At 43.1% G+C, this 16,448-nt stretch overlaps 1 protein-coding gene across 2 annotated transcripts in view; it reads left to right on the plus strand.

The window, feature by feature from the left end:
- Positions 1-12,130, plus strand: part of Morc3 (MORC family CW-type zinc finger 3) — a 48,645-nt gene extending 36,515 nt beyond the window's left edge. Inside the window, exons 11-17 of one of the 2 annotated variants that reach the window (XM_075960642.1) lie at positions 1,928-2,050; positions 2,175-2,249; positions 3,727-3,772; positions 5,668-5,828; positions 8,223-9,102; positions 9,577-9,734; positions 10,865-12,130. In XM_075960642.1, coding sequence (XP_075816757.1) covers positions 1,928-2,050; positions 2,175-2,249; positions 3,727-3,772; positions 5,668-5,828; positions 8,223-9,102; positions 9,577-9,734; positions 10,865-11,018 — 1,597 coding nt within the window. In that variant the 3' untranslated portion in view covers positions 11,019-12,130. The remainder of the gene's footprint in view (positions 1-1,927; positions 2,051-2,174; positions 2,250-3,726; positions 3,773-5,667; positions 5,829-8,222; positions 9,103-9,576; positions 9,735-10,864) is intronic. The other variant, XM_075960650.1, reaches the window with a different exon arrangement.
- Positions 12,131-16,448: the final 4,318 nt, after the last annotated feature.

Raw genomic sequence — 16,448 nt, forward strand, 5'->3', positions numbered from 1 at the left:
CCTGTCTCCTCCTGCCTTATATTTCTCTCTCTGCCCAGGTATATCACTGTATGTCTGTACAGACCTCCAAACATCTATGGTTAACTAGTAGCTAGCTCCATCCTTTGATCTTCCAGCCAGCTTTATTTGTTAGAGTACAAACAAAATATAACCACACGTAGCACATACTGCTAATTCTGTAAGTGAACAGTGAGAAAAATCCCTATGTAGTGAGAGGCAACAATAATCGTGGTACCATGCCTGTACCTTTGAAAGCATGGAAAACTTTGTCTGAATTTGGAAAGTTAACAGTAATCTTAGGAAACAAGGGTTATTGGGTTAGTTTCATCTCTTAAACTTTGTAAGCCTTAAGTTCATTTGAGGTTCTATGTTAACAGGACCTTGTTTATACAGAGTACTTGGTCTGCCTCTAAGCCTTGGGCTTACTCCTGGGCAAGCATCTTACTCATCTATAATTCAGCTTTTGTGGCTTGCAACAAGGACTCTCTAAGCTTATTTTGACTTTGCCTCCCAAGTGCTAGAATGAAAGGTGTTTGCCCCATGCTTATACCCACTGTTTAAAAACTGCATTGAAAAGGTGAGGGAAGGGACAGAGAGATAGCTCAAGCAATAAGGTACTTGCTGGCAAGTGTGAGTATCTTAGTTTGATCCTAGAACCCAGGGGAAATTGGTGGGCATGGGGACATGCACTTCTAATCCTTGCCTACAGGGCCAGCGAGAGAACTGCCTCAAAAAAATAGGATGGATGGTGTTGCTAAAGAAAGACCCTGGAGGGTGACCTCTGGCTTCTACAGTCACATGTGCACACACAAACATACACAGGCAAATGTTATTGTGAGTCAGATGTGTGATCAGCACTCAGTGGGCCGAGAGTAGAGGATGAAGAACTTGAAGACAACTGGGCATGGTGACATGCACCATTAATTTCAGTATGCAGGACACTGAGGTAGGTGGATCTCTGAGTTGAGGCCACCCTGGTCTACATGCTTTGAAGTCAGTCTAGAGTTGAAACCCCATCTCAAACAAAGAGAAAATCTTATGTATAATGAGTCTTCATAGTTTTTTATTTTCTTTTACATAAGTATATGAGTGTTTGGCTTGCGTGTATGTCTGTGTACCTCATCAGTGTCTGGTTCCACCTGACTGTTGGATGCCCTGGAACTGGAGATGGTGTGAGTTATAAGTATGTGCTGAGACCTGTACCTGGGTCCTCTAGAAGAAAGCAAGTACTCTTATCCAATGAGTTATCTCTCTAGATGGATGTACACCTCTTCCTAAGACAATCTCCCCCTGCATTTTCATACCTCATCTTTCAAGACAGGGTTTCTCTATAGCCCTGGCTTTACTGGAACTTAGTCTGTAAACCAGGCTGACCTCTGCCATCCACCAAGTGCTGGATTAGAAGTGCGCCCTACCACCATCTTCTTCCCCCACCCCCACCCCTGCCTGCCTTCTTTAAAGCAGGACCTCACTATAGCCCTGGGTGGCCAGGAACTTAATAGACATCCTTTTACTTTTTAAGGGCTAGGATTAAAGAAAACATTTGTTCTGTTAAAATTGGTATGTGACCTTAACCTCTTGAAAGTTGCCAGCATTTAAAAACTTAATTATAAGCCGGGCGGTGGTGGTGCACGCCTTTAATCCCAGCACTTGGAAGGCGGAGGCAGGCGGATCTTTGTGAGTTCGAGACCAGCCTGGTCTACAAGAGCTAGTTCCAGGACAGGCTCCAAAACCACAGAGAAACCCTGTCTCGAAAAACCAAAAAAAAAAAAAAAAAAAAACTTAATTATACATTAAATACAGTTTTATCACACACTTTTGAGGATTGGAAATAAGCAGATATTTAGTATGGAAGCACTGCAGAAAAATAAATGAAATACTTGAGTCCATAATTCCATTTTAATATTTTGTTCTTGTTTTGTTAAAGGAAGCGCCCTGATCAGACATGGGTTCAGTGTGATGCTTGTCTAAAATGGCGAAAATTACCAGATGGAATAGATCAGCTTCCAGAGAAATGGTATTGCTACAATAACCCTGACCCACAGTTCAGGTACCATATGTTGGTCATGCCCTTCCTGGAAAGGCAGAAAGCACTATTGGAGGTGTTTGGACAGGACTGCTAATGTGTTATTCTCGTGTGATCTTTGTTTTTCCTTCTTTTTTTTTTAATCTAGAAATTGTGAAGTTCCAGAAGAACCTGAAGATGAGGATTTGGTACATCCCACTTACGAAAAAACCTACAAAAAGACGTGAGTGCTGTCTGAGTGTGGTGAGAAATGAGCCCCAGTCATGTCTGGCACAGGTGTGATGGGGGTGTAGTGAGCACAGCAGTGCTGCTTCTGGGGCAGCGTGTGCTGTGGGGCCGTGTTTACTGACCTTCATTCATTGCTGTCCTAAGAGTTGAGCTGTATTAGATGAGCTGTACAGAAGCAGGCCTGTTAGGAGCCTACGTCTTGACAGAAAAGGTGGCTACAGTAACAAGGAGAAGTTGATGACCTGGCTTCAGAGAGATGGCTCAGAGGTTAAAAAGCTCTTCTAAAGGATCCAGATTTGACTCTTAGACCCATGTGGGAGCTCATAGCCACCTAGAACTCCAGTCTTAGGGTACCCAACATCCTCTTCCAGCTTTCTTGGGCAGTGCACACATGTGGAGCACAGGTATACATGCAGACAGAGCATCTATACATAACAGGTGAAGTCTATCTGTAAAAGGCACTGTCCTGTGTTAGGAGCTCAAAGGAGAGTTGCTTCTGACTTGGGGAGGCAGATACAATGTAGGCCAGTAAGTTTTGTGAAGGAGGTCATTTCTGAAATCAATCTTTTCAGAGTGGTAAGGGTGTATATGCGTAGTCATTTGTACAGCTTAAGTAGTGTGACTAGGGATAAACAGGAAATGGAGGTGGGATAGGGAACAGTAGGGTTACGGTGATAAACTGGACATAGAAGGCTAAGAACCTTTTGTGTATCTTTTGTGTATGTTGCCTGTATGTTTGTATGTGTACATGGAGACCACAGGTCAGTGTCATCTGTCTTCCTCATTTGCTTTGTTTTTGTTTTGAGAAGGGTGCTATTATGTAGCCCCATCTTGCCTAGACTTTATATATAGACCAGGCTGTACTCAAACTCACAGAAATCCTCCTGCCTCCACCACCCAAGTACTGGGATTAAAGGTGTGCACCACTGCACCAGGCTCTCCCACCTTCTTTCTTGAGCTGGGTTTCTAACTAGCTGGAACTTGTTACTGAGCTTGACTGGCCAGCCATCAAATGCCAGGGATCCTTCAGGCTCCACGTTCGCAGCCCTGAAGTTAGATGTGTTGTCATCCCCAGCTTTTATGTGGATTCTAGGGCCTGGGTTCAGAACTTGGTTTCTCAGGTTTGCTCGGCAGGCACCACAACCCTTCTCTCTAGTATGCTAGTATTTATTTAATTTTAGCATGGTTTGGGAAGTAATGAAACCACTTAAAAGCCTTTGATATCTTTTTTTTGGTCTGTGATTCAGGCAGACAGTTGTTACTAAGATTTTTTTTTAATTAAAGGAGAGAATGCGGGGGGATGGGTACTCCATAGTCAGATGTTCACCACTGATTATAACAAAATTGAAAGTAAGTTAATTGTAGATATTTGAATAACTTGGTAGTGAAATAGATACATCATTTGAAATTGGGATTGTGAAATAATAATAGGGTCGATATCGAGATGTTAATTTCTCATCTTTGTTTTAAAGCAGCAAGGAGAAATACAAGATCAGACAACTGGAAATGATCTCTCCGGTAATGACGCCTTCCATTATTCCATTATATACAAAAATTATATCTGTCTTAATTTTATAAAGTTCTGAACTTTTATAACCAATTGAAAGGAGCCTGTTGAACTTAAACTCTTTTTTTTTTTTTTGGTACCCATTCTTGCTCTTTTCCCCAAGTCTTCCTAGCCCAACAGCTTCTTTAGACTGTCCAATTAATATTTAGTGGGGTGTTATCCAAGTAAGGCCACCTTTTACAAATATTGTCAGAAACTCAGAATTGCTGAAATGAAGAGACTAATGTCTGTGAAGTGCACAACCATAAATGGGACGTGAATATCATACCCTTTTCCCAAGGGTTCAGGAAACGTCAAGGAAGAGGTGGTGGGGAGACTGTGAGCCCCAGAGGGCAGGAGGAGAGGAGTGCATTCAGAGCTGTGACTGTCTGCACAAGGTCAGACTAGACTACAGCGTCCAGCCTGAAGGGGAGGGGCCCTGTATCATGGTCAATGGTGCTAGGGGAGAGTCAGCTTTTTTTTTTCTTTTCTTTTTATGTACATTGGTTTTCCTGCATGTGTGTCCACACGAGGGTGTCAGATCCCCTGGAACTAGAGTTACAGTTATGAGCTGCCATGTGGGGACTGGGAATGGAACTTGCAAGAGCAGCCAGTGCTCTTAAACCTCTGAGCCATCTCTCTAGTCCCATGGAATCAGTTTTCTTTAAGGGTATGGCTTCTAGTAGGTTGTCTTTGCTCTGGTGAATGGCTTCACCCATTTGTATATGGGCAGCCAAGAATCTTGTCATTAGAGCTATATGTACAGGGGGAGGCTGATCGGAGTCATGAGGTAGAGGCTAGGCAACTTGATAAACTGTGGGTAGGATTGGCAGGATGTTTTAGCTGAATGTAAATATTTCTTGGGCAGGAAGTTTTGTTCTGCCTTGGGGGTGTATATTTAATTGTAATTGAATTGCAGGGCTTTCTAGTGTAGTGTTATGGGGAGAACAGGACTGTGGAAGAATGAATAATGGGACTACTTTTGGTTTGAAAGTACTATTTTTACTTTCATTCCAATTTCTCAAAAGAGTATTTTTGCTTTATCTTCTAGGTCATGTATATATTAGGTTGACAGCATAGCAATCTCTTTTGCCTTTGTGGGCCACTTACAGTTTGTCATGAATGTTTGCTTTCCTCCTCCCCTTTAACATTGTCACAGTGGATCTGGAGATGGCTCAGATGTCCAGGTGTATTCTGTGCAAGCATGAGGAACTGAGACTCGGGTGCCTAGCACCTAGGTGCTTATACTGAATGTTTGTAATCCCAGTGCTTGGAAGGCTGAGACAGGTAGATCCCAGCCATTCCAGCCAGACGGGCAAGCTTCAGGTTCAGTGAAACCCTATGTCAAGACATGAAGTGGAGAATGAGGGAGGAAGACAGCCAGCATTGGCCTCTGCCCTCACAAGCTTGAGTCCGCATGTGCGCACACAACCAAACATGGGCATACATACAAAAAATAAGATGTGAAACCATGCTACCCTTGTAGCAGGCTGGATCAGTTCACTGGTTCATTCACCCATTCCTTGTTAGCCAAAGAAACACATATGGGTCTCAAGAGATGGTTTGGCAGTTAGGAGCACTGCTTATTCTTCCAGAGGTTCTGAGTTCAATTCTCAGCCAAAGCATGGTGGCTCACAACCATCTGTAATGAGATCTGGGGCCCTCTTCTGGGGCGAAGGCATGCATGCAGGCAGAGCACTGTATAAATAATAAATAAATCTTTAAAAAAAGAAAAAAGAAATCCACATGGTTAGGATATGCCTCAGTGTCTTCTTGGGTAAAAGCAACACTGATTGCATGTATATTGTGTTTGGTAACTTTTACATTAAAATAGTTCCTTTAAGATCCTTCTTTTTCCCTCCAACAGATTAATCCTGAGATATTGTTTACAACAAGTGTTCCAAGTCAGAGCTTTTCTCCTGTGAAGGAGAGTGTTTCAAGACCACATCTTCCAGAAGTCGGGAGCTCCTTTGCAACAAGGCTTATAAGTAACCTTGTTTCACCTCAGTCTGAGCCCGAGAACAGCAGGTTAGTGGCGACTCTTCTGTAGCACTAATGCAATTCTAAGAGATTACAATTCACATCCATGTGAAAAGTTTAAGGATTCTCCCTACTTCTTCAACCACATATTTAAGTTAGCTAGAAATCGTTAACTAGGAGTTACAATAGCACATACTGGTGATCTCAGCTCTCAGGAAGTGGGGGATCACAAGTTCAAGCCCATGCTCACTTGTGGAGCGTTTGAGGCCAGCTTTAAGATTATTGTTTGCGGAGAAAAAACAGGATTTTACATGCACATGGGTGAGTGTGTATAACGTACTATGTGGTTTGATCAGATCTCTACCTCTTGCTGGGTTGGCGGCAGAAGCCTATAATTCCAGGTCCTAGGATAACCAAATTTAGTTCAAGGTCTGCATGGAGTTACAGGGTGAGAGTTCTGGGCCTCTATACCACCCATCTCAAAGCAAGAAGCATGGGAGAACCAGGGCTGTAGTTTAGTCGTGGGAGTACCTCCCTATTGTGCCCAAGGCATAGAAATCGTACCCTGTTGGTACACTTCAGTTAGCAAGTATAGTTAGCAAGAAGCAGAACTACAGAAGCCAGAATACGACGTTTGTACATTTGGGGACTTTCCTGGACTCAGGAACTGTGGACCTGGTCTTTGATGGATGAGGTCTTTTGTTCCTGTTTTGGCAGGTGTTAAACCTGTATGCTAGGTTTAAGTTTAACATGGTGTCAGTTGTGCTAAGGTCTGGGGGCTGTTAACAGTATGTAGTATAAAAGTCACTGCCTTAAAATGGCCAGTGCCCATCTTAATTATTTATTCTGTCCTTGTTATAAAACACCCTGACATAAGCGGCATAAGACAGAGGGGTCTAGAGAGATGGTTCAGCCAGCAAGAGCACTAGCTACCCATGCAGTAGATCAAACTATCTGTATCTCTAGTCTCGGGAATCTGGTGTCCCCTACTGGCCTCCATGGGTATAGCATTCAGACAAAATATAAAATAGTCAGTTTTTTTGTTTTTTGAGACAGGGTTTGTGTAACCATCCTGGCTGTTCTGGAACTTGCTCTGTAGTAGGCTGGCCTGGAACTCACAGAGATCTGTCTGCCTCCTTCTTAAACAGCAGTACTCTTACTTCCTACGCTATCTCCCCAGCCTGAAGACTAATTTGGGAGAATCATTTTATATGAAATTGACTTAGGCCAGCAGGCTCTCTATCCTTCAGGGATGGGGTCCTAAGTAGGAGGTGGACAGCAGACGAGAAGGTGAATGAGCTAAGGAGAACTAGGGTCAGAAGATCTTGCACAAGCTATGCCTTATGTTAAGCAAGCGCATAGGTCAGTACAGCATCTTATGTACAGGTTTTCCTGAAAGGGAGAGCAGGATAGCAGAAACTATCATACATTGGGAGGAAGTTAGCAGGAAGCTAGTCGAACAGTATTATACAAGGGGAACACATACAGATTGAGCACACAGCTGCCTGGACTGATGGCCATAGCCCTGTGCAGTGGGAAGAGTTGGTTCCCAGGATCCACATCCCCCTAGGGCTGGGGCCCCAGGCTATTACTGGCTCTGCCACACTCAATACTGATTTTAGACAAGGAATTTCATTCCTTCTCGATTTTCAGGGAAAATCTCTGATCAGACTAACTCTCAAAACGAAATGTTTGCCTTTGATCACTGAGAAAAAGGATGGTCAAGTGAAAATGTCATTGTCATTCCCTCACAGTTCCAAGAAGGGCCCTGAGTGGTTGGCATTGTTTGGGGTTTGTATTTATTATAGTGCTTGGAAACCACATGTTTCTACAGAGATCTCAGTACTTAGCTGGGTGTGGTGGGCCACACCTTTAATCCCTGCACTGGCCAGCCTGGTGTACAGAGCGACTTCCAGGACAGCTAGGACTGTTACACACAGAAACCCTGTCCCAAAAAACCAAAAAAAAAAAAAAAAAAAAGGAAGAAAGAAAGCAAGCCCAAGAGAGAGATCTTAATAGTCAATGATTTCCTAGTAGGAAAAGGAGAAAGTAATGTTAGAACTGAATGGTGTGATATTGAAGAAGTCAACCTAAGTATTAGGATTTCAAGATAATTAGAGTTGTTACAATGCCTTTGTTAGCATAATGACCTCAAGGTCTCGGAAGACTGAGAATGAAGAAGTCATACCTCCCTGGGATAGATCTGAGGGTATGTATCTGGTCCTATTTCTGCCTGTTCTGCCAAGATGTCAGGGTCCCAGCTGCACATTTCCATCACCATGGGACCTCCTGATGCCATGCTTTCCTTGCCGTGATGGACTATACCCCCAAACTGAGCCAGATGAGCCCTTCCTTCACTAAACTGCTTGTTAGCAGGAAGAGTTGTCTTCTGTCATGCCCACCCCTCACAAACTCACATTTTCTATATATAATTTCTTACAGCCTGAAACGGAGATTCATTACTCGTTCCTCAATTCTGAATGCGAAGACACGGAGATTAAATAATCCTCCACTTGAAAATTCATCTTACAGGAATGATGATGATGAAGATGTCATCATTTTAGAAGAAAATAGTACCCCCAAACCTTCAGTAGATCACGATATTGAAGTTAAATCAGAACAGAGCCACACTGAACAAAGTGGTGTTCAGGTTGAACTTGTTAGCAGTCCTGAAGCTTGTGCCAAGGCCAGTTCAACAAGCACCTCCACCTCTAGGTGTGATCAGGGCACTGCTGTCTCCACTCAGACTGAAGTCCCGGGCTTAGTTGTTAAAAAGGAAGAAAGTGTTGAAGATGAGATGGTTGTAGCAAACGACAGAGTGACACTGCCCTCCTGTGTAAATGCCGGAGCAGAGATTCAGGAAACCTCGGATAGGTCAGCAGATGATGCTGGCCGTCAGCTACAAGAACTGAGAAGTGAGCTGCTTTCGGTCACACAGGAAAGAGATGATTACAAGAGACAGTGTCACATGTATACTGATGAGATAAAAGTCTTACAGCAGAGGATACTAGAGATGAACGACAAATGCATGAAGAAGGAGACTTGCCACCAGTCTACTGAGACCGACGCTGTGTTCTTACTGGAAAGCATTAATGGTAAAACTGAAAGCCCAGACCATGGAGGATCTCAGTATCAGCAAGCTTTGGAAGAGATAGAAAGGCTGAAGAAACAGTGCAGCGCTCTGCAGCAAGTGAAGACAGAATGCAGCCAGTGTTCCACTAGTGAGAGTAAAAGCGAAATGGATGAGATGGCTGTGCAGCTTGATGACGTGTTTAGACAGCTAGACAAGTGCATTGTGGAGCGGGACCAGTATAAGAGTGAGGTAAGCTGCAGACGTGGTCACATCCAACATGTGGTAGGTTGGCCCACACTCACGTAATAATAGTTGTGTTTATTGACTACCTCTTACTCCTTTGGTTTTGAACTGAGGGGTGGGCCTCCTGGCAGAACAGAGAAGCATTTTGATAAGTTTAGATCCCCACCACCTACCTAAAAACCCAGTGGGTATGGCAGCTTATTCAAGGATTGCAAGCTCTAACGTCATCAAGAGATGCTGCCTCAGTAAATGAAAGCAGAGAGTCAGTAATCAAGGAAGACGCCAGATGTCTGCCTTAGGCCTCTGCCTGCGTGGGCATGCGCGCGCACACACACACACACCAATAATCAAATAAAGGTATAGATAAATGAATGCTACACATTAAATCAGGTGTGGTGGTTTTTTACATTTCTTATCTTAAACTTCCACTTGGACTGCATTTAAAAAATTTGATGCTTATGAAAATTTATTTTTCATCAGGTTCATTTATTGGAAATAGAGAAATCCCATGTCCGTTCTCAGTGCGAAGAACTCAAAACTGAGATTGAACAGTTGAAGTCTACAAGTCAGCAGGCAGGAGCAGATGTTTCAACCTCAAGCAATGCCGAGGAATCCAGCAGTTGTGTGGATGGGGAAAGGTACTGGAGCTGTCAGCACCAACACTACTTACCTCTGTCTGCACACGCACAGTAGACACTGTTTACAGAAGTCACTGCAGAGCTTCTCCTACGGAAGGTTAAGAAAAGGAACATTGTAGAAAATGGTTTGGGTTTTTGGGTAAAAAATGAAAACTGGGCTGAATCTTTGAGAATGGGGTGAATTTCACCCATGACATACGACTCTACTAAAAGTGGCCCAGGATGTCTTTAGCACATCCTCTTCACTGAGAAATCAGTGGATATTTGTTTGGGCTTTTGTTTATCTTGTGGAAGTGATGAGTTTTGTTCTTTTTGATACAGGATTTCTGCTATCTACTACATAGGTACTGGGAACTGAACATAGGTCCTCTGTAAGAACTACAAGTCTAAACAATAAATTATTACCTTATTGTCCTCTGTGACCGAAAGCAAAAGGGAGTTTGGTTTAAGCAAAAAGGGTTTGTTTGGTTTATGCTTCCAGGTTGTAATCTTTCATATATGGGAGTCAGAGCTTGAGGCAGGAAGGGGGACAGAAGGCTGATGCTGGCTTCCATTCTGACTCGTGTCCTTTAGACCCTCGTACAGACTGCCCTGAACTGTCGGAGCTTCTCTCTGACCTGGGCTGCGTCAGTCTAACAGTTAAGTCTGCAAGGACACGTTTAGAAAACTCTCACAGTTTAACAAAGCCTGCTCAACATTCAAACCACAGTTTTGGATACTTATTTAGCCACAGATTTTTTTTCCTAACATAATTAAAGAACAATTCAGTTTATTTTTTTCATAGGGAAGGTGGAATTCAAAGTTTCATGTTTTAGTTCTTAGTGTTCTCACTAGCATATTTCTGCCTTCCTAGATCACAACAAATTGGAAATAATACCTAATTTGTGTGTTTTTCTAGTCCAGGTTGTCTCAAGATCCATTAGTTTTATGAAACATTCTACTTGGATTTAGCTTAGATTTGATGAATCAACTGGTTAATCAAGTTCAGTTTTTGAGGGAAGTTGCACTTTTCTTTTTATTCTGTATCATTGCACAGAGATTTTTTTTATTTTCACTTAATTTTTAAGCCCATTAAGAGAAGTCATTTATATTGCAATACTCACCTAATCCATCACTATTTGTATTTGCAGCCTCAAACTTCGTTCTCTTCGAGTCAATGTAGGACAGCTGCTGGCTATGATTGTGCCTGATCTGGATCTTCAGCAAGTCAATTACGACGTTGACGTGGTGGATGAGATCCTAGGACAGGTGGTGGAGCAGATGAGCGAGATCAGCAGTACTTAGTTAAGGTGCAGACGTGGGTGGGGCTTCTGCTCAGTCTGGTGCCGCAGACTGAAGAGCCAGAGCTGCATCTTCACTGTATTCTATGCATTCTAGTGTCGCAGTTTCTGTGGACACTTTTGAAATAACCTGTGACTGGCTGGTATCGAGCAGCTTAATGGCTACCTTAGCTTCTGTTCGGAATATAAATATTTGTATTGAGCCCACACATATTTTTTTATTGCCCTAGAGACTGGTGTTTTTCACCACAGGTTTTCAGGTTGTTCCTACGGTTTGTGCAATTTTTCTGGCTCCCTAAAATGTATTTTTCTCAAAATTGAGGGCTGTGCCATAATGTAAATGGATGCGTTGTTACTGTTGTTTCTGTAAATGAGCATAATGTGGTGGCCTCCTGATGAGGTCTGCGTCTGTGGAACTCGGGAAACTCCTGTCTCTGATTAATTCGCTCGTGGGGAGAGGAAAGCCAAAGCTAGCTTCATTTTGCCTGGCTTTTTCTTGAGCTGAGATTGCTAGTCATTAAGTAAAAAGTATTTTCCAGGACAAAGGAAAGATCTTTAAAGTGTTAAAAATATCCAGTGACAACCATGTTTACTTAGAAGCCCATTTTTGGCTGTTGATTCAGCATAAAGTGGGTGCAATAATTATTTGAGATTTCTTTTTGTGAAATTTCCTGTATAGCCTATGTAGGGTTACTGCAGGTCAATGTGAGCTGAGAAGGCAGTCTTTCTCAAACAGCACTGCATATCTTTTACTCTATTATGAATGTAAGTGTTTTTTTATCCTGGAGTTAATCACAAACAAGCCTGGGATTATAGTGTCACATGCCGTAAAATATGCTTTTACTGGTCTCAAGTTTTGTGCAATCTGAAAAGAGGAGATGGCCTTTTATTACGTATGTAACTGTATATAATTAAGAATCATATTTTCCACAACTAAAATGTGTTATTTTTTCCCAAAGTTTTATTATTGCTATTTATTTTAAGTTTTGTTTCTGAAAATTTAGTACATATTCATTTTGTGTATGTGATTAGTTATATACATCTGTTGTATACAGCATTGAGTTTTTATGTATATTACCTTCTGGAAATTGCAAATAAATGAAGTTTTTGTTTTTATTTGCTTAGTAAAGGTGATAGTTATTTTTGGTGTCAAGCTGATTTTCTCCAGTTGTACTAAGTGTATTTAATGACATCATCTCAAACGCTTTTGAAGAAACTGTGTTAACTTCAGATATTTAAGCGCATACCCACTGAGCCCTCAGTTGACCTAGTTTACTGTATTAATTCTGAGCTGTGCTCTTGTAAGACTTTCCTTTTAGTAACACCAAGCTCATTACTCTTGAGGGTGAAGTTTTGTGATTAAGAAGAAGTCTTGGTATTCGCAAAGGTCCTAGGGATGAGTCTGGGCCCTGTGCACCTCCACTGAGCCACCTCCCAGCCTCACATCGCTGTTGTGCAAATCATTCATCCTGTCTGAACGACAGCACTGTTGTAAGTCATAGGAGCTCTGCGAATGTCTGAGGTGTGTACAGGGGCTCTTGGGAGATGCCCTTGAACATGTGTTTGATATGGCCATGATGTGACTTAATGAGAAATCATAGAGTTCCTAAATGAGTTGCTTGTAAAGCTGGTTCTTTGCAGTGTTTTCTTATCTTCAGCCTTTAACAAAAGAGGCCAAATCGCATGGGATTAGAGGAGCGGTCTTCCTGCTCTGGTGCTCTGTCTAACAGCACAGAAGCTGAGGAAGCTCGCCAGAACAATGGCTGCACGTGAGTGGATGCTGAGACCACATGGAGCAGGAGTGCTCTGGCACGTCCCTGTGTCCTTCTGTGCCTGGTTCCTCTGACAGCACCCATGATCCAGGCCTGCTCAGCCTCCTGAGCACGAGCTTGTCATCCATGATCCTCACACACAAGAAGCACGCAGTTGAGTAACGAAAAGAGCAGTGTTAAGGAAGCAGTCATGTTCCGGCCCCTGTTGGTGGCCTTGTCGGGCCTGCACTGAAACACCTCAGTGGCGTCGTCTGGGGAGGTTTTAGAACTTCCAAAGTTGTTTGCACCCCGTTCTTAAATCAGTCGTTGGGGCTAGGCCCATTAACAGGTTGTTTGTTTTTGTTGTGTGTCCCTGATTGGTCTAGAGCTTATTAGGTAGGCCAGTCTGGCTTAGAACCTGTGGTAGGCAGCTGTAGTAGGAGGCTGCTTGTTCATTTCCTGGCCGCCCAGACTCCCAAAATAACCATACAGAAACTGTATTGATTAAATCACTCCTTGGCCTATTAACTCTAACTTCTTATTGGCTAGCTTTTACATCTTAATTTAACCCATTTCCATTATTTTATTTTTCACCATGAGGTTTGTGACCTGCTGGCAAGGTTCTAGCATATCTGTCTCAGGCGGTGGCTCCATGGATTCTCCCTGACTCGCCCTCCTTTCTTCCAGCATTCAGTTTAGTCGTTACCCCCACCCCAGCTCTACTCTACCATATCACAGGTCTAAGCCAGTTTCTTTATTAACAGTGGTATTCACAGCATACAGAGGGGAATTGCACATCAGGCAGCTGCCTACCTGCCTCTGCCTCCCAAGGGCTTACAGGTGTGCTACCAGGCCAGCAATAAAAGCAATTTTAAAAAACCACTTGTCTAGTTAATTCCAGGTGCTGCTGGTGATGTTCTGAAGCTTGTTGGTGGGTATTCACAAACACTGTACTCAGTTCGTGAACTGAATTATCAACAAGCAAGGAGAGAGAGTCAGACCCCAGTGGGAAGTGTGCTGGAATGGCGATGTTCAGGAAAGGACTACCTCCCATCCTCTGAAGGCAACTGCCGTGAGTTTGTATGGCCTTCCAGCAATAGCTGCAAACATGGGCACATCCCTGTGCTTCATGTCTCAGCTCACACAGTGGTACTCAGGAAGATGTGACCGCTTCAGCCTCTCCTTGAGAGGCTCAAGGCAGACCGAATTGCACCACTGGCAACGAGGTCTTGGCTGCATTCTCTGATAGGAATGTGCTCCGTCTTCATTTGTGGTTTTCTTTTCCTGTGTAGGGGTTAGAAACAGGGCCGTGCATCTGCTGTTCGTCTTTTAATATGTCAAAAAATATCATGCAAATGAATAAATACCAAAGTACCTTTTCAAATATATCTGGAGTGTAAATTCTTCACAGGAAATATTGATAAGGTTGGAAAATGTACATTTTACTGAGTGTTTTTCAAAGAAATGTTGAAGGGATTTATATTCCTTTGCAGTATGTGAATTATTTTTCGCTCAAAAATCTATGTCTTACTGATTTTTACTAATTTAATATATAGAAAAAAATGGCAGTTCTTTGTCTTAGGTTGAAAGTGTTGACTGTTTTCTTTGCCTACTCTTTCCTGTTGGGTTGTTTTGCTGCTATAATGAATCTAAAAGCTTGAGCTGATATGTTCATAAACACTATCCTAATAATATCCAGACAACTATGTCAGGAACCACTAGTTATTTTATTTCATAGATAGTTTATTCAAGAGAGTCTCAATGCATTCCTATATCCTTGAAATTGTCTTTTGGACACTGGACCACGGTTCCCCAAAATCATGAATGTCAGCCTAGTGGAAAGGAAAGTGTAACCATATCTATTGTGTCTCAGAATTAAGGTTATTGGTTACAATGTTAATTTTAGGGTTCTTGAAGTTGAGTTAGGAGCGCCACTAAACGGTAAACCAGGATCTTTTGTAACCTGGTGATAACTAAGGAAGACTTCAAACTAGAGAAATTGTAGGTGATGGGTTATTATAATAGTGGGTTATCTTCATTAGGGCTTCTATTGCTGTGAAGAGACACCATGACCATTCAACTCTTTTTGTTTTGTTTTGTTTTTCTAGACAGTTTTCTCTGTGTAGCTTTGGAGCCTGTCCTGGAACTCGCTCTATAGACCAGGCTGGCCTCAAACAGAGATACGTCTGCCTCTGCCTCCCGAGTGCTGGGATTAAAGGCGTGCGCCACCACCACCCGGCTTCGTGGTAGCTCTTTTTTTTTTGTTGTTTTTTGTTTTTTGTTTTTTTGAGACAGGGTTTCTCTGTGGTTTTGGAGCCTATCCTGGAACTAGCTCTTGTAGACCAGGCTGGTCTCGAACTCACAGAGATCCTCCTGCCTCTGCCTCCCGAGTGCTGGGATTAAAGGCATGCACCACCACCGCCCGGCCGTGGTAGCTCTTATAAAGGAAAACATTTTGTTGGGCTGGCTTACAGTTTCAGAGGTTTAGTCCATTATGATCATGGCAGGAACCATGGAATCATGCAGACAGACATGGTGCTGGAGAGAGGGCTGAGAGTTGTAGAACATCTTGATCTACAGGTAATAGGAGACCGTACCACCCTAGGCATAGCTTGAGCAATTAAGACTTCAAAACTGTCCTCCACAGTGACACACTTCCTCCAGCAAGGCCACACCTAATAGTGCTATTACCTATGGACCAAGTATTCAAACACAGCAGTCTATGGAGGCCGTTCCTGTTCAAAGCAGACACAAAGCATGGGCAGAGTGGCCGTGAAAATAAGTACCAGAAACCAAAAGTGGCTATTACTGAAACTCTCGAATTTGTCTACTGGAAGAACATCGTCCAATAAAGTCTGTCCATGCTTTCATGCTGAACAGTGGTGGCGCTCCCCTTTAATCACAACAGTTGCGGAGTGGGGGCGCAGAAGTAGGTGTGTCTCTGTGAGTTCAAGGCCACCCTGAACAGCCAGAGGTACTCAAACCCTGTCTGGGGTGGGGGCGGGGAGAAGGTGGACTTAGCAGCAGGTTGTGTCTACTGCGTTTTTTCCAATGGACATCATCAAGAACTGAACTGCTCAGAGCCTGCCTTCCTGTCCTGTCAGTTTGCTCTCCACTGCACAGGAATCATTTGTACCTGGACTGGAGTGGTAGCTGAGTTGTGTTTGCACAAGGACATGAGCTCAACCCTCAGGACCCCTGTAAAAGACCCAGGTATACTGACATCTAGTCCTTGGGAGTCCAGGCAGATTTCCTGGGACTTTCTGGCCAGTCAGCCTAGCTTACTTGAGTTCCCGCTAATGTCTTTAAAGAAGAATAAGGACTGTAGAGATGGCTTAGTGGTTGGGAGAACTGGCTATTCTTCCAGAGGACCTGGGTTCAATTCCCAGCACCCACACGGCAGCTCACGCCTTGTCTGTAACTCCAGTTCCAGGGCTTCCGATACCCTCACAAAGATACACATGCAGGCTTGTTGGAGATCAGCTTTGACAAGTATACCACTTACTAGAGCAGGGGCATGGGAATTAGAAAAGTTAGTAAAGAGAATGAAGACGTGAGTGAAAATAAGCACCAGTGCACATAAATAAATAATAAAAGGGTGGTCAGTACTTCAAGAAACTGAAGTTGTCCTCTAAGCACCACATAAATACACACATGCATTTACACAGACACAAAGGAGAGTG

Source organism: Microtus pennsylvanicus, chromosome 1 (assembly GCF_037038515.1).
Source record: "Microtus pennsylvanicus isolate mMicPen1 chromosome 1, mMicPen1.hap1, whole genome shotgun sequence".
Taxonomy (NCBI): Eukaryota; Metazoa; Chordata; class Mammalia; order Rodentia; family Cricetidae; genus Microtus; species Microtus pennsylvanicus.